A 19,073-nucleotide genomic window follows, 5' to 3' on the forward strand; every position below is an offset into this window, starting at 1 on the left:
AATTCTCAATTGCCCGACATCCTGTACAGCCAGTTACAGCTGTGCAGAGAGATTGTGGAACACTGTCATCTTGAAACAGTTTATAATTGCTCTGCGCTATTTATGTAAATAAGTCACTGGAGCTAAGTAATAGAGTCAGACCACGCCTATAGTAAGACTTGATTCCTGTTCTTGAGGAAACATGTGAAATGCACTCTCCTATAAAACACTCTTTTTTTGCTGAAAAAGTAGGTGGCAGTCTAGCACAAAGAGGGAATTTAATGACAAATTCTTGGAGTCCTGTGTTCTTTCACCTCCAAATTTGCTTCTTAGAAGAGAGGGAATGGAAGCCAGTGTTTCAACAACAAATAAAATATGAAACAAACTTTCAGTTTGTCTCCAAATGTGCCAGACCAATTTTTTTCATAGCTGGTAGTAATTATTATTATAATTTTGTATCTTTCATGGAAGGTCTGATCATAATTCTAAACACACAGTTTTCAGCTATTTCTACAATTAAACTGTATTTTGTAGTTGGATAGTACATGTGCAATACTGGCTCATGGCCTTGCTGTAATATTTATCAATTCTGTCTCTTTTAGTATAAAATTGCTTAACACTCTGCATTGTCTAAAATGGAACCTAACAGCATGTGTTATAAAAGCTAATTTCATATGTGATTAGATAGCTGATGGAAACATGGGATAAATGTCTGAATTAGTATGTGTGAGTTTTTGTATGTTTCCTAATTAATTAAAATAGATTATTTAAATGTTGTTTTTATTTTGTTTTGTTGTGTTTTGTTTTTTTTAAGATACCGACCGAGCTTTACAGCTGCTGGAAGAATATTGTAAAAAGCTAAAGAAACCAGAAGAGCAACAACTGAAAAAAGCCATTAAAAAGGTGATGGGCATCTTTAAGAGCAGCTTATTTCAGGCATTACTCGGTAGGTACCTGTGTACAATGCTTTATTTTCTTCTCTTATTCAAAGAGATAAATTGGAATTATTTTGGATGGGAAAAATATTTGCAAATATTTTAAACAAATACTCAAGTTTGGGAAGGAAATATAGCTAAAAATTCTTGAAATGTAGAGCTATACATTAATCATTCCTAAGTGAATATATCTTCTTTTCATAATATTAGTCAGGATTGTTGCATCTGAATAGAACACATTATAATTTTCCATGCCAATGTAAAGGGTAAAATGCTGGACTCACTGAAGCAGGCAGTAAAACTCTTGTTGACTTTTTTAAGACCAGAATTCCACCCAAAATTTTTGTGTGGCTTTTGCATTAATGCAATGTGATACTTTTTTTGCAAAAGAGGTAGCCAAAGGAAAAAAAAGTCAAGAAAATGGAGAGGAATGTACATTTGTTAGAATGGTTCTCTTTAACAACATCTTTTCTGTTAGCATATTTCGTGTAAGTCTTATATTAAAAAGTTTTAATAGACTAGAGAAAACAATAATATTTTCTTGTCCATTTTTATTTGCATCTGTTTATGTGCTCCTTGCAAGTAAAAATAGTTGAATTGAGTACCTGGTATAGTGGTTTTATTATGACATGACTAAAAACTGAAGTACGAGCCAGGACTCTTCATTCCAAAGGAATTGCTGCTTGCAGCAGTCCCATAAAGCAAACATGCCAAATGGATGGATGTAGATTTCTCCGGAACTTGGGGATATTGGATCCAGTGTCAGTTTGGCCCACTATTTTTCAATAGATTGATTCATGCCCTCTAAGCCAGTGGTACTCAACCTTCAGCTTATAGGCCAGACCCTACCTGTGGGCCTGTGTAATCTGGTCCCCCCATGGGTCTGGAAATTTGGCAGTGGGATAGTGATGACAGGATCCTACCTACAGCAGTAGTGGAATGGTTCCAGCATTGATTGCTGCAGCTCTTAAATTTCTGGACACATGGGGAGCCTTGCGGCCTAAGTGACATGGCCCTGCCATGTGAGATTTATGCTGGCATGTGAGTCTGCTTTCTCAACATGCAGGACTTGCCTGGCACACAGGGTGCCAGATCTGGTGCATGGGGCCAGGCCGACCAAGCCCATGTACCATCTCTACACTGGATTAGGCCCTCAGAACAATGCTGTGCATGGGATCAGACCCCACACCACTCATCCAGCCCACAGGGTCAGAAAGGTTGTGTACCACTGCACTGAGCCATAGAAAATTGTCAAGGGAGGATTTGTACTGAACCTGATAAAAGCTGAGGCACTTTATATCAGTGCTCGCTCTTCAGTTATTATAGTTGGTGAGGAGGGGTAGGCATTGTTTCAGTACTTCCCCCCCCCCTTCCCTTACATTTAAGGAGAAAATGCAGTGTTCTGTTTTGTCAATCTATAAACATTTCCACAAATGGACGTAATGAATGCTTATGCTGCCCTATGCATCAGCAATGTAATATCTCAGTTCCATTAGAGTGTATGCTTTCATTTTCTAACTTTCTTGTCCTTTTTAATGTATTTATTATGAAAAATATAAATGAAATTAAAAGAATATATCCCAGACATAGTAACAAATTATTCATGTTTGAACTAAAGAACAAAGATTAGAGAAAATTCTTATTCCTTTTGTTTAGAGATATCCAAGGATATAGAAATGCACATGGAATGTGCATTTTTATTTTTGAAATATTTGAAAATTATAACAATATTTGGAATGTAAAATTATTATAACAGTTATTTTTTAAATATTGGATATTTGAAATTATTATAACAATTTCAAATATCCACTAGTGGGTCAGTACTGTTGTTCCAGCAATTTGTAATCAAATGAAAGGAGGGACACTTCATAAGGAAAAGCTAGAGTTTTAATTTGTATGACTTCAGTTATCTTTTTCAATTCCTACAGTTCTTGTTGAAGAGCTTTTGGAATGGCAGACCATGTTCACAGTCTATTATTATGGAATTTGCTCTTTAGATGGCCTAGATTCTTGATACAAAAATGACCTCTCATCAGTGGTGCCTAAGTGTGAGATGATGCTATTTATATAATCAATAATGAGGATATTACATAACCGGTATTTTTAACTAAAATTACTTCTAGACATCTGTTTTAGCCTCTTTAGTTTTGTGTCTCATTTATCCATGCGTTAGATTACATTCAAATAAACGTTTAATGTGATGCTTACTTTTTCTACAGCAGAAAATCATGTCCGCTATCTTAACATTTCAAAAGTTACTAGTGATTTTGAAAGCTCCAGTTTTGAGACATCTTACAGGGCTTCTTGTTTAGAGAGTGAGTAATTAAATGTGTCCCAAACTCCCCAAAACTCAAGGAACCCAAATGGACCGGTCACTTTTGAAATTATAGTAAGTAGTAGGATTAGTTTCTTGTATGCCTCTTATTCTGATTACCTTCCAAAATGTCTTTAAAACTCATGGATCTTCCCTTGATTAAGCTAATCAGCTGAAAGGACACCTACTTAGAGCCATACTTGAGCACCAAGTTTAGGGTATCCGGTTTCATTATGGAGTGCTTCAGAGTTCCTATATTTTTAATGTGCAGTGTGTTTTATAGACATAAACTAATGAATCACAAATTGGAAAGAGCATGAAGAAAACTAGGTCATTTTGGAAAGCATATTGCAGGCTTCTTTTTTCATGAAGACTTTGTAAATTAATTGAGACTTGTAATATGAAATCTAAAGATTTTAGTGTGTTTGTTTAAAAAAAAAAAAAGGATTATTAGTGATTGGCCTTTAAAGTTATAGTTCTGAATCAGAAACATCCCCATTCTCAGCAGGCTGCCCTTTTTGATAAACTTCTTATTGGAGTTATTATGTTAAGTTAGCAGTTGCTAAGGGACATCTTTTCAGAAAGATATGAAGTTAACATCTCAAGAGTCTTGTTAGACTCAAGTAATCCAAACAGTTCTTTGAAAACATAGCCCTAATCCTCTGAGAGAGAGAGAAAAAAAAAACCCTCTTAAAGAAGAGGTTGGATATCATGGAAAGGATGGAGAAGGACTTCTATTTAGAAGTTGTCAGTTTTTAAAATGAGCTCCACATTTTTCTCAATAAAGATTGCATTCAGTAGTTCACTTTGTTGGACTAGTAGAAGAGTTTTGGGTGGTTTTTTTGACTGATTGATTTGCTGGTCGGGTTTTTTGTCTTTCCTAGTCTGTTGAGGTTTTCACAGCTAGAATATCTGTAAAATATAGTGTTACTATGTAAAGGGTAGCTAACACTGGTGGCATTTCCATTTGACTGTCCCCATGACAAGGCAACATTAGAAGAGAAACTGTATTGGTGGGGGAAAAAAGAACAAACTATGAGATGGAAGAAGGATAAAAATAATAATTATACAGATTACAGAAATAAAGTGACAAAGATGTAAACACAGGGAGATGGGGAAAACTGAGTATAGTCCTTTATTAGCATGCTGAATTTTTATTAATTTTTCTGTGGATGCTGAAGTCATAGGAGGCAATAACAGTTTAATAGAAGTTAGTATGTGAAGATGTTGTAAGTTTTGAACTGAGTTATTAAGATTGAGGAAAATATATAAACTCAGTCATTAGTAGGATTCTAGTATTTTTATCAAGGGATAGCCCCTCTCCTGACATTGCTCCGTCGTCTTCAGGTACAAGATAACAAAAGCATAACAGTGAAGCGGTCAGTATGATGATCTAGGACATTGAGTGTGACAGTCTTCCCTTGCCATTATTCATCTTGGCCTGGCTTAATCTACAGACTCAAGTTACTTTACTTAAGTTTTAACTTTTTTTTCCAAGCCTCTAAAGTCTTAGCTATTTCATGTACCTGCTCGTACTCTTTTCAGCTGAGTTTCCACACCTCCCTCCCTCTGCACAAGTCCATACAGATATCAGAGGTAGGTAGGCTTTTTACCCCTTCCTCCAGCCCCTCTATTTTAGCCTCTAGGAACATTTAGACTTTTCCCTCTCTGTCCAGTATCTCTGCTCATTGATCCCACCACTTTTCCCCCTAAAAGCAGCTTAAAGGGTATGGAAGAGTGAGCAGCATAGGAATTCCTGAGCCTGTAATGGCATGACCACTGTTGCTTCTGGGAGAATAGTGATGGCTCATGGAGACCATGTGTCCTCAAAAATTATGGCTCCTTGGGGGTTGGGAGACAGAGACATGCTTTGTTAAACTCCTTTCTTACCTGCCTTGCAGAAGGTAGACCAGGATGACACCTTAGTTACTAACTGGTTCAGAAAGTCATGAACTTTCACGGCCAACAACCTACTTGGTGAGCATTGAAACATACATATTATTATAGCCTCCACCTTTAGCTGTAGTACAGCTTCGAAGAGCTATGTATAGATTTTATCTATCTTTAGAAACACAAAAGTTCAAAACTTTAATGTGCTTTTGCAGAAGAGGCACATATTTGATACACACTGTATCCAGATAGAGTATCTTATCTCTACCTTCTTGTCTTGATCAGCTGTGGGTTTAAGTCCTTCAGTGCATAAATACTGTATCTAATCACCTGATATCAAAGAACTGTTTATGAATATTTATCTTCGGTTTTCTTTATTATATACCTTAATTAGTTTTCATGATGTCCTACATATACTTTAGTACAATTTGTTTCTAAAAACCTCTGCCATACATTTGTCTGTGCTTCATTTAATTAAGAAAAGTGCATGGTTTTACAGCTTAGAATGGAAAAGGCTGTCCTGGTCAACTAGAATAAATGAAAGAGGTTTATGAGTGCGTTTTTTGTGGATTCATCTCTCTAAAACATCATTTTGTTTTTAGCAGGATTTAAACTGCCACAAATAGCTGTAATCATCTTATGCAGTATTAGGTAAAAACTAATCTCTATAGATTTTTCTAAAATTTGGGTAAACCCAGCCTCTAGAGGATGACACATTTCCTGGGGATTTTTAAACCATGTCTTATCTTTTTGCTCATGATTGCCTTACTTTTCCTTCATTTTACATTGGAGTGTTTTGGCAATATTTTCAGCTAAAGTCAGCATGTTCTTTATTTCTATTAATTGGTTTTATACAATGAAATAGACATTATAAAACTCTCTCAAAAGCTGCTGTTGTAAGTGCTGTTCTACAGGTTATACAACTTACTGGTCACTTGTGACACTGTGCACCTATAGAAGACTTAAGATGTTACTCACTCTTTCCAAAGAAGAAGGCTTTCCTATTTAGACTGTTGACATTGTTCAGTTTATTTAATGAAGCCTGTCAGAAAAAATATTTTAAAAGCAGAATTGTCATTGTCAAATAAAGATATAAAGGAAGTCAGATTCTTGTTTTGCAATTGTCTTTGTTTTTCTGCTTTATACCATGTTTTTGTGTAATTTGTATGTCAGTTGTAATGTGGCTTTCTAGATAATAGAGGCCAGTTGCTAAGGTATATGTAATGTCTGTAGAGTTCAGTCTTTTTGCTGCAGAGGGTTGTAAGAGGCTTAGCACACACCAAGTAGAAATGCAGCATAAACACTGATAGTTGTGGCAGGATCAATCCAGTATGACTAATTAACATTTAAGTTTTTTAAATGGAAAAGTGTGTATGTGTGTGTGTGTATGTATATGTATAGGAAATTAACATTATTATGTGCAGAAACGTAGGTGAAAGGATTTTACTGAAACTTTGGGGAATGGGAGATGGAGACTAAAGAATCATTTTCATATAGAGGTTGATCTTGGAAAATTTTGAACCTGAAGATCTTAGAAATTTGGATGTTTGTGGAAACAGAGTCTTATAGTCAGAGCTTATCTGGAATGGGATACAGCCAAGGGATAGAAATGACGGAGCAATGTGCTGAAATAGTGGGCGTGGTGGAAGGTGTACTGAATATGCATATGAGCAGCTGGATGTTATAGGGGCTAGAAAGGAGCATGTCCTAGCTTAAGGGCAGCTATAATGGATGCCTGAAAAGGAGGTGGAATTGTAGGGATGTAAAGAAAGGAAGGAGTCTTGGAGATGCTGGGTGCATCTACATGAGACATTTAGTCATGTCTACACATGCGGTGCTAGGCTGCAGGAAACTAATGAGCTCTGAAGCAGGATAGTACTTGTCATTTACCATGCAGCAGCACATGTGTAGATGCTGACCCGGGATTAAATTATGGCTGGTCAGCCCAGTCAGGAGAGGGCCACACCTCTGTTGCCTAGCCTAAGGGTCGGCAAAGTCTATCCTGTGGGACAGAGCAGGCCAATTTCAGACTCTATTTCCCTGTAGCCCTGGAGGCTGGTCTCCATGGAGACAATGGGAGCATGTGGCCATGACAACATGGGTCCATGACAGCACCAGACCACAGAACCAAGACCTGCTACCTGCATGTCCCTGCCTGTGGACCTTGTGCTCGTCGCAGGAGTATATGGGCAGTGATCTGAGTATGGGTTCTGTGGGCAAGGGCATGCAGGGAGCAGATCGTGGCTCTGCCCTGCCTCTGTCCCATGCTGTCACTGCCGCAAGATCCCAGCCCCAGAGCAGTTCCCACCCGGCTACATGCCCTGCCCATGTAGCCCCTGGCTGGTCTCCATGGAGACCCCGGGAGCATGGGGCCATGACAGCGCAGCACCAGGCCACAGCAGAGCCCCAGTTCTGCAGCCCCATGTTGTCATGGCCCCACGCTGTCATGCCCACATGCTCCTGGGGTCCCATGGAGACCAGCTGGGAGCTGGGGCTGCTGGGAAATGGAGTCTGGCTGCTGGCTGGATCTGCCATTTTGCCCATCCCTGGCCTAGTTACGTGGCTCAGCAGCTGCAGGAGCCTCATGGCCCAGCCAGCTCTTCCACTTCCTGACACAGCCACCCATTGCTTAGGCCTGACCTCTTGTACCCCCGCCAGCCTAGGGCTACCGCCCTGAACCCCAGGCCACATTGCTGCCTCCAGCTGGAGCCTGGGGCTGACCCCCTAACCCTCTGCCAGCCCAGAGCTGGCACTTGGGCAGCTACAGCCAGAGCCTGGAGATCCCCCTGGCTGCTGCAGGGGGGAAGAGCAGGGCAGAATCAGCCCTGGCCTAAACTGCTCCTTCTCAGCTCAATTTGCTGCTATCCCAGGCGTATGTGTAGATGCTGTACCCATGAGTAGTTTACTGTGGAGCAATTTGCTCCACAGTTATTCAGTTGCATTAATTGCACGTGTAGATGTGGCCATCGAGAAGCAAGAACTGTAGGGATAGGAAGAAAGGAGGGAGCCTTGGGGAAGTTGAGAATCAAGAATTGGCAAAATTTGGATGTGGTCTGGTGACAGCTGAGAGAGAAGAATCAGACCTAGCTCCTAGGTTGCAAGCTTGAAGGTAAGAAGGTAGGTGTTGCTGACGGGAGATAAAGAAGGAGACTATGGAAAAATTTGGGAGGGAAGATGAAGAGTTCAGTTTTGTTTAAAGTAATGACAAATTGACCAAGAGATGCCAGAGAGAAAAGATGAACTACAAGAAGGAATACAAAGGGCTAACTCATAGGCTAATGGTAAATTTGTGATGTTTTAGGCTGGCTGGATGAAATGGGGTGTTAAAATAAAACATTGGAGGTGGTGGACAAGTGCATACTGACAAGTGTTGAAGGAAGAATCAAAGCAATAGGAAAAAAAACTAAGATAGGATGGGTATCTCCATGGCTTGTAACTAGAATATATGCTATTTTCAATCCCATTCAAAAACCATTTGACAGGCCACAAAAAATCATTAGATCTACTTAAAAATCATAAGATTTAAAGAACAATCCATTTGTGGTTGTTTACAGTTGTCTTTTGTTTTCTGAAAACAATACCACAACTTTAAAGTGCACTGGGATTATGTTTTTCACCTTTTCTCCACAACCCTTCTGTCTGAAAATGTATTTTTTCATTTAGATGAAATCTGAGATTTCTGACATTCGCAGGATGCTTGGAGCTGAGATTTCAGGACAAACACCGAATAGCATATGATAAAATCACAAAAATTGGCAACAGTGAAGATGTGAGGATGGAGAGGAGGATTGACAATGGCAATTTTAAAGTGGCGGTGACCCAGTTGGCATGAAAAATGATTCTGAATCTAAAGTAAAAACAGTACTTAAGCAGCTGCTATGTGGGAGAGCTTCAGAGCAAAGGGCATGCTAAGGGAATTGCCATACTGGGAGTTTTTCATCAGGAAAGAACAGTTGGCTGCTGTGTCTCCTCATACTCACTAAAGATATACCGTGGAAAACTTGTTACCCTGCTTATGTGTCTGGTCTGCTTACTTGCTTGTATTGTTCTGTATAGTGATCCCTAATGATTTATTTAATACATTTCATAGACATTATTTCTTCTTAAGTGTCCAGAGTAGGTGCTTACACCACTTCTGGGGGGAATTTGTTCTAGGCCTTGGTGGCTCAGACAGTAAAGAAGTTTTTCATTATGTCCAGCCTAAAATAGTTTTGCAGGAGTTTGACTGTTGGACCTTGTCATCCCTTGGGGTGCTCTGGTGAACAGGTGTTCCCCCAGATCTTGATGTACCCTTATGTACTGCCACCAGGTCACCCCTGAGACTGTGCTTCTCCAGACTGAACAGTCCCGTAGCTTGCAGCCTCTCTTCCTAAGGCCTGTTCTCTTGCCCTCTGATCATGCACATGGCTCTCCTCTGGACTCTCTCAAGCTTCTCCATGTTCTTTTTGAATTGTGGAGCCCAGAATTGGATGCATACTCCAGCTGCAGCCTCACCAAGGCCAAGTACAGCAGGAGGATGGCATCCTGGGTCTTGCTTGAGATGCATCGGTAGATGCAAGGCATAGTTTTGTTTGCTTTGCCAGCTGTGGTATCACATTGGTGGCTCAAGTTCATCTGGTCAGTCATGACCCCCAAGTCTCTTTCGGTCATGGTGCTAGCGAGTGTAGCATTGCCGAGCCTATGAATGTGATGCGGGTTTTCTTTCCCGAGGTGGAGCACTTCGCATTTCTCCGTATTGAATGCCATCAGGTTTTCGTCCACCCACCTTGCAAGCCTATTGAGATTGGTCTGGAGCACCAGCCTGTCTTCAAGTGTGGACACGCTTCCCCGAAGTTTGGTGTCGTCAGTGAACTTAGCCAGTCCGCTTTTGACACTAGTGTCCAGATTATTTATGAAGATATTAGACATTAAATTTATCTCTAATTAAAAACATGATTGACGCCAGTTTCTTGATTTCAGATTATGCTATTCAGGATTTACATGAGTATCATTCCGTTGAATTCAGTGGAGAAAATCCAGATTTATCCAGCGTAAACAAAATCAGAATCTGGCTGCATGACATCAGGGTGTGCTAATGAAACTCCCTTGTCTAGGTCTGAATTGCTCATGTTTCTGAATACTGCATTTTCTCACATGCTCGCATCTTTTTTCAAAGATGCCCCAGAACATAATATACCCTTTGTTTTTGAAAGGCAGAATGAAGATAAAAAGATTTTTCCAGATTTATGGCTGCATAGAGCAGGGACAGAACCTAATCTTTAGTTGAGTTACCTTCCTTTTCCTGCTTAGGCTGTGAAGTAGAAGAGAGACCAGGAGCAGCTAGCAAACAGCAAAATTGTCTTAAGAAAGGTTAGGTTTATTAATGGCAGTTGTGATATCTTTTATTAGACCAACTGAATAACTGGTACAAAAAAGTTTACAACCTTTCAGTCACAAACACCCTTCATCAGGTATAGGGAGACTTGACAGGTCTTTGTGCCTGAAAGCTTGCAAGAACTTTTTACCAACTATTCAGCTGGTCTAATAAAAGATATCACATCTACCCAAAGAACCTTGCCTGCCTGTGTCGTGATACCTACCTGGCTATAACCAACAACCCTGGCTTTTTTAATGGAATATCCAGACCGCTAAAATGGGGAGCTGGTTGTTACCACTTGTGGAGAACAATGATCCATTAAGTCAGTTGACTTCCTCAGCTTCCTGAATAGTAATACCACAGTTGATGCAGTGTGGAGTAGGAATCAAAGCAGGGTGTTTCTGTTCTAGGCAATAAATCAGCTTCCCCACTTACTACACCCTGCCCCGCCCCGCCCCGCCCCCCCCCCCCAATTTGGGGGGATGATTTTGGTGGAAAAGGTGTATGTTGTATGTGAAAAAAATATGCTGTTTTCCCTTTGCAAAAGGAGTTAATGGAAATACCTCTTCCATGGATTTCTACTCGTACCTCTAAGGGCCAAGAGAGAAGTCTTCTCTTAAAGCATATATGAAAATGCTAAAATCCTAATTTGTTCCTTTCATATATTCTTTTTAACAAATGTTGAGGAAGACAATGATATGAAGTGAATAAATGTTATGTCTCATTCAGATGTGGTCCGGTGACATCTCTGATGACATGAGAGCCTGTCATTGTAAATCTCAAAGTCCTATTTTCTCAAATTGGCATCCTTCTCACATTACAGCACAACAAGCTCCACAGAATTTACATTTAAATTCAAGGGCTGCTTTTGTTTTGCCTGAAGTTAGCTGCAGCTGCTTTCAGGCTTGAAGTTCAATTCTCTTAGCAAGCTAACTTTAATTTTTTGTCAAAGGAGGATTAAAGGTATAAGTGATAGATCTTCTGGATTGTTTTTTAAATTGTGTGATCTTCTTGCTGAGTTTCAGTCTGTATTGCAGCCAGCTCGGAGCAGTGAATCTGCTCTCTTGCATCTTATACAAGTTCTAAAAGATATCCAAGAAGTTATTTTCATTGAGAGAGATTGTCCCCTAGCCTTTCACATTTACATGCATGGAGACAGAAAAGAAATAAAGTCTTGACAATCTTGTGAGGCTTGCAGAAATTTCCAATAATTTCAAACTTTTTAATAAACATTGGCCAAGGCAAGGCTTTGCGAATATTTGTGTTCGGGAGAAGTTTGGATTAGTGTCTCAGCTTTCCATTTGATCACTTTCTCTAATGGGCTGAACCAAGAATCTGGATCTGAACACCAACAGATTCTGGATCCCAAATCTGGGTCTGTACTTTGACTCAGGACCCAGACATGCACAAGAATAGATTATAGGAGTGATACAACCTAGGCAAGGTATAATCATATATAATCCTCATATAAAATAATAATATCCTAATATAACATCCACTTAATGTTTTACCTCCTCTTAACTTATGTATGCTCGCAACTACATGCTAGAATATGAATTGAGATTTTTCTATATATATTTCACATTGTAATTGAAAAGACTGCATAGAAATTAAAGTGCCTGAATATCTTTGAGTGTCAATAATGTGCTAATAATTGACAAACTCACTTGGATTCAATATAATATAAAGAGTAAAAGCTGTTCACGCATTATTTTCTAAAATACTGTTTTTGCTGTATATACTATCTGTATAATTATAATGAATAAAAATGCAATTGTAGCAGCTGTTGCTATATGGCTAGTGTCCCAGTACAAGGTTTCCATCTTTATCACATTAACCAGAGAGAGCCTCTTATTATTTGCTTTGTAATGAGAATCAGAGAGAAATTAAGTAATATTTTTAGATAATTCTACCTTACTTAGAATAAGATGCATGCCATTCTTCAAGCTGAGAGATTCTAAAGGGACACTAATAATAATGAGAGAGATTATTCTGAGTTAAGTAGTAAAAGATGAGATTTATGTCCTGCTAATGTAATTCTGACTTCAAGTAATAAAATGAAAGGAAAATGTTAATCTGAAGCAAGCTGTTGTATCAGTAATCCTCATGTCTAGATTTACCTCTAAAATAGCAGAGCTGATCTTTCTCTCTCTGCCTGTATATCTATATCCTATATCTATATCTGGCATCTATGGTAGATATAATTTCTTTTTAAGAACGTTGTTGGCATTTTAAAATTGCCTGAAATGTGTGTGTGTAATATGAAAGAGAGAATTGACATTGTCCTGTATCATTTCAGAGTAACTATGATGCCAATTTTTTTATTTAATGAACATTTCTTTTTAGAACATTTGGGATTTGATTTTGGCTGAAACACTTTAACATTAGTGAATTATCTATATAGCTCTATATTTTTATATATATATACTCTTTGTCTTCAGAAGCAATTATAAATATTGATTATGATCTTTTTGAAAGAATTGGCTAAATTCATCCCTGGTATAACTCCATTGGCTCCTGGAATTACATTGCTGACTCGTGTTGAACTTGTGTTCCACTGTAAACCCTAGATCCTTTTCAGCGGTGCTAGTCCCAAGCCAGTTGTTTCCTATTCTGTATGTCTCCATTTTTAAAAAAATCCCCTATGTCTGACACCTTGTCTTCCTGGAATTTCATTTTGTTGTCTATAACCCAGGTCTCCAATTCATCAAGATCCTCTGAGTCTTAATCTAACATGTATTTGTAATCCTCCCCGTTTTCTGTTATCTGCACATTTAATAAATATATCCTGGAGTCAGGAAAGATTCTTGTGAAATTCCTCTTGAGACCTCTTGCCCATCTGACATTGATCTATTAATATTTACCCTTTGCGCTCCTGGTTTTTCAGCCAATTATGTATCCACTGTATCCACTTATTCTTAATTCTGTTTGTCCCACATGTCTGTGGTTTACTTATGAAAATGTCATGTGGACTTTGTTAGATTCTTACTCCAAGTATATTATATCAACCACATTCCTTTAATCCTCCAAACCAGTTACCATATCAGAAAAGGAAATATAGTTGGTTTGGCATGATTTGTTCTTAACAAATCCAGTTGGCTGCTAGTGATCAGTCTTTTATCCTCCAGGTAATCACAGATAGAATGCTTCACAATTTCTGCAAGTAATTTCCCAGGCATTGCATTCAGGAAGTAGAGAGAGTTGAACTGGAAATGGCAGAAAGGGAATGCCACTAAGGAAGTATACATAGAAGTAGCAGGAGCTCCAGATCCTCCTTTCTACCCTTTATTGATTGTTAGCTTTGCTCAGTTCTCTGGAACGTCACCTATCCTCCAGAGGTGTGGAAGATTTCCAGGATTTTTTCAGCTACTTCCTTCAACACCCTTGAATTAATTCCTTTGTACTCAGGAAATCCCGATATTAATATGCTCCATGGCAGATAGGTATTATTATTTCTTCGGCAGGCATGCAGTGTGCATGCTTCTTATAGTATTTGCTATAGTGGGTAGAAAGGAAATAGAATTTTTGCAGCATTGGTTATTTGTAGTCTGAACTCTGGACCAACAATGTGTGTGACTATGCCTCAGCTCTGGGGCTAGCTATAGGTTGAACTGATCATGTATAAGAGGCTATAGTTCTACAGACAAATCTGCCATATTCAAATCCCAGGGCCTGGCAAAGAAGAATTTAACACCAGCCTACTGGTGCCCAAATAATTTCAGGCAATGGAAGAATCACTCTGGGATGCTTCTTCAGATTGCAGCACTAAAATGGAAAATATGGGCATCATAGAGTAGCTACATGCCACAGCCTGTACACACATCTTTCTGTAGAGTTGTAGCGTGACTTTGTTCTTCCTTGGATGTCACTGTGAATAAGTGTAAATCTCTTACAATGAAAAAAAATGCAAATGAACTGTTTTGAGAGAACCTAGAGAAAACAATTTTTCCCTTTAAAGCAGTTTTCTTTCTCCTGTTAGCCAGTTTTTAGATAGGAGCTATCTCCTTCTTTTCTCTATAACCCCACATCCTGCTTGCCTTTAGGCTTTCCTCTTAGGCTTTTCCTCACTTACTTTTTGGAGGAATCCAACAGAGCAACACTGAGTACACAGTGGGAGTGTTTACACAAGATGCTTTACTGTGCAGTGGACTATGATGCTTTAATATGCAGTAGATTAGTCTACATGTGCACTGCATTTACTGCACAGTAAATTAGTCTTTTGAGCATTTGGCTACTACCTGTAGATACAGGTAGTAGATTTACTGTGCAGTAGCATGTGTAGATAGCTGACTGGGAACAAATTGTTCCTGATCAGCCCAGGCAGCAAGGGGCAGAGGAACTTTCCCCTCCCCCCGGCAGCTGCCTACCAGCCCTGTGCCCTGATTGCTAAATTTGGGGGCAGGGCTGGAAAGCAGGTGCTGGAGGAAGGGACAGTTTCCCAGCCCCATCCCCCCCCATCTGTTGATTGGGGCTGGGAGGCAGCTGCCCCAGAAGCAGGACAGTTTCCTCACCTGCAGCCTGGGCCTGACCCCAGTGCCCCCTGCCAGCCTGGGGCTGGCACCTGGGGGAGCCTGGAGCTTCCCCTGGCTGCTATAGGGGGGCAGAGCTGGGGAGGAGTAGCCCTGCACTGAATTGCTCCCATTGGGAGCAAATTTTCTTCCAATGGGTACATGTGTAGACATGCTGCCAGGGAAAGCCTACTGTGCAGTAAGTGTACAGTGCTTTAATAGTATTTGTAGACATGCCCAGTGAGAAAAAAACACAGAAACACTCTTCACACTAACTTTCACAAGCATGTAATGTTGTGAAAGGTTTAGGAATTTCCAACTGAATAGACATGGTTTCTTTCCACATATTCTACCTTGTGAGGTTATACACTAATAATCTTTTGTGTGGTAGGTGATACTTTGCCAGTAAGCAACTGACTTACAATATTACTGTTATAAATACTAGTTTGGAAGAGAAATGTGCTTGAAAATAAATAATTTTGCTATGTTTAAATCTAGATAGCTAAGATCTTCCTCTAAAAAACAGCTAATAGTGACATCTTGTGGTAACATTTTTAAAAAATATTGCTATAAATATTAATTTGCTTAATTTTACTTCTCTATATCAACAGCAGAAGTCATGCCATTTCAGAATTATTTGAATTACTAGGGGCTGTCACAGTTATAGAAGGAGACAAAATATCACATGCAATATATGGTATCATAAAATACGTTATTGCAGTGCTGTGCAACTGTCAGCCTGCAAAGGAGTAAGTTGCAGCCCCTGGGCTCCTGCTCAGCTGCTCTTCCCCCCACATTGCTCTGGCTGAAACCACAGCCAGAGTCTCTGGGGTCCCACTTCTTCCCTTCAGCTTTTGCTGGTTGCCCCTGCCAAAAGGGGGGGGGGGGTGTAACGTGGAACTGTGTGGTCCAAGGAGCTCCAGGTGATTCTGGGGTTATGTGCAGGGTTCAGGCCAGCGGGTGGTGGCATGTGTGGTGTAGCAGTGGGAGAGGAGGAGCACCTGCAAGGGTGAGCTGTGTAATGGGGTGGAGGAAAGCACCTGTGTGTGGGCACATTGTGCAGTAGTGGTACGGGGCATGGGTATATGCAGTACAGTAGTGGTGTGGAGGAGATTCTGCAGTGCAACAGTGGGAAGGAGCTCCTGTGTGGTGCAGCATGGGGGAAAGTCTCTGTGGCATGTGGCTAGGGGGGCCCATGGATCACCCTGATCTTGTCCCTGGCTGTAAAGAAGTTGGACAGCCCTCAATTACTGGATAGGCCATGTTAGAGGGGTGTTATTTCTCTACTGCTATTGTACTTAGATAGCCCATGCATCGCTTTGAAAAATCTCAAGGCCCAGTGACTTTAGTACCACGCCAAGTTTATTTTTATGCTATCTTAGCATTATACAGTCTCCTGGAATTGTTCAGACTTCAATATGAGTTTCATTTAGTCTCAATGCTAAGCCACATTGATTCACACTAATATTCTGTGGAAATATAAGGACCTACATATTAGGGCTGTGCAAAATGGCTGTGTTTCATTTTGGTTTTGGATTCAGCATTTCAGAGGGACAGCGATTCATTTTGGTGTTTTGGATTGCTGTTCCATTTTGTTTTGGCCAAAACTGTTTCAGAATTTTGACACTGTTTTGGTGTTTCGGCCTTAGGCTATAAGGGAAATCACAAAACTGCCTATAACATTGTTGTTTCTTGCTTGATTCAGATGAAACTTGCAGGGATGTTAGCCCCTTCTGATGCTGCAAAGTCTGCCAAGTTTCAAGGAGATAGGTGCAGGGGTTTCTGGGAAACTGCACCTTAACTGCTCAAAGCAAAACTTGTGTCACTTGTGTGTGTGTGTGTGTGTGTGTGTGTGTGTGTGTGTGTAGACAGAGTGGGATGAAAATTGCAGGGATGCTAGCCCCTTTGATGCTGTGAAGCCTGCCAGGTTTCAAGGAGATAGGTATAGGGGTTTCTGGGAAACAGTACCTCAAACTGTTCAAAGCAAAACTGATGACATGTGACTTTGTGTGTGTTAAGATGCAGCGGGATGAAAATTGTAGGGATGCTAGCCCCTGTTCTCACCCTCACAAATCTACTGCAACCAGTAAGCCTCAGGCCAGATCTTACAGGTCTGGGCTTTCTGCAGCCAGGACTGTGTGGTGGCTGGAGGTTATCAGGTGCCTCCTATCCTCTTTTCACCAGGGAGGTTTGTGGTCCTGGCATTTCCTGGGGCCACACTGCCGGGAGCCCCACCCAGGCCTCCCTGCCCTGGCAGGGTTCAGTTTTAGGTCATGCCCAGGATGATGTGGGGCCTACTCCTCCTGATATAGCCCCAGCCCTTATACCTCCAGGTTCTTCCTGGCACAGGAGCTCAGCAGGGAGATGTCCTTCCGCTGCTGGCTGGTGAGAAACTAAACTGCTGCCTCCAGCTTTGAGAGCGGGGAGTTATATGGCCTCATTAGCACCTGTCCTACCACATACATAGCCCCTCGTGTGGGCATGAGTCCTGCTAGGTTTCAGGCAGAGTGGTGCAGGGATTTCTGTGAAACTGCACCTCAAACTGCTGAAAGCAAAACTCCTGTCATGCATGTGTGTGTTAAGGGGTGTAGGTTGTAGCCCTGTTGGTCTAAGGACATAGCCCAGACAAAGTTCTTAGGGTCAATCTGATATCTTTTATTAGACCAACTGAATAGTTGGAGAAATTCTTCTTTGCAAGCTTTCAGGTTTAAAAACCCTTCGTCAGGCTGAGGAAGCATCTAGTTGGTGTGCGTGTGCTCTTCCTGGATGGAAGGAATAGTAAAGAAGCCAGTAGCTGGCATGCAGTGCAGGGAAGGAAGCCAGTCAGTGAAAATGGAAATGGAGGAGTCAGGAGGTGAGAGACAGGCTGAGCAGTGGGAGATTGGAGACAGAGTGGTTTTCTTGTGAGAAATGTGCCCCCACAAGTATTTGGTATTCTTGTCTGTGCAGTTTGTAGGGGTACTGGAGATATGTTGGCAGGTTTTGCATGTCTTGTCATGGCATGGTCTGAATCCATTCGGTGCATTTTGGGCTGTAGGAAGTTGGTTTCTGGTGATGACGTTAGCGAGGTTCAGCGCTTGTTTGAATTTACAAACCACTTTTCACAGATGGGCCTATCCATAACTGCAGATGCTTCCTCAGCCTGATGAAGGGTTTTAAACCTGAAAGCCTATGCCTTGCAGATGGGATCCCAGGAAGCTAAGCTCACCTGGAGCCTCACAACTCCACTACAACTAGCAAGCCTCAGGCCTCAAAGATCTTAGAGGTCTGGGCTTTCCCTAGCCAGGACTCTGCATGCATGTGGTGGCTGGAGGTTATAAGGAGCCTCCTACCCGCTATTCACCAGAGAGGTCTTCAGTCCTGGCATTTCTTGGGGGCTTCTGCACCACTGGCAGCCCCACCAGGCCTCCCAGCTCTGGCAAGGTGCAGATTTAGGTCATGTCCAGGACCTGGGGACTCCTTCCCTAGAGCCCCAGCCCATACCTCCAAGTTCATCCTGGCATGGGAGCTCAGCAGGTAGATGTTCTTCCCCTGCTGGCTGGTGATGCAGTGAGTGCCACCTCCAGCTCTGAGAGTGGGGCATTAAATGGTTTGAATAAAAAAAAGGGGAAATAGGTGCGGATGGAGTGAGGAGGGTGGCACTCACTCTGTCTGCATGTAGAGCTCAGGGAACCGCAGCAGTGGGAGGTTCACCTTGAGAAACACCAGCTGCTCCACCAAACCAGGATCCAAGGAGGTGAGGTGAGGTGACACACCATCACCAGCAATGCTGAACACCCTCTCACTTGAAACTCTAGTCCGTGGACAGGACAGGTGATCCTGGGCAACCATGGCCAGATCCTGCCACATCTGGCTGCGGGTTGCCCAGTAGGCCAAGGGGTCGCAGTCCAGCGGCCCCATGTCCTTGCCAAGACATGTATCCACCGAGGCCTCTGTGCTAACTGCCTGAGGCTGCTGCATATGCTCCCTTTCACCCTCAGGTCACACATGGCAGCCAGCACGTGGACTGCAGCGGATCCAGTCGTTTCTCACCTGCTTCACCAGTGCCTTCACCTCTGGCAGCTTGCCTCAGCCAGAAACATCGATCCCCT

At 41.4% G+C, this 19,073-nt stretch overlaps 1 protein-coding gene across 4 annotated transcripts in view; it reads left to right on the forward strand.

The window, feature by feature from the left end:
* DLG2 (discs large MAGUK scaffold protein 2) overlaps positions 1-19,073 on the forward strand; it is a 1,595,452-nt gene that overhangs the window by 27,870 nt on the left and 1,548,509 nt on the right. For all 4 annotated transcript variants that reach the window (XM_059722034.1, XM_059721995.1, XM_059721996.1 and 1 more), the window contains exon 2: positions 794-925. In XM_059722034.1, coding sequence (XP_059578017.1) covers positions 794-925 — 132 coding nt within the window. The remainder of the gene's footprint in view (positions 1-793; positions 926-19,073) is intronic.

This window comes from Alligator mississippiensis, chromosome 1 (assembly GCF_030867095.1).
Source record: "Alligator mississippiensis isolate rAllMis1 chromosome 1, rAllMis1, whole genome shotgun sequence".
Classification (NCBI taxonomy): Eukaryota; Metazoa; Chordata; order Crocodylia; family Alligatoridae; genus Alligator; species Alligator mississippiensis.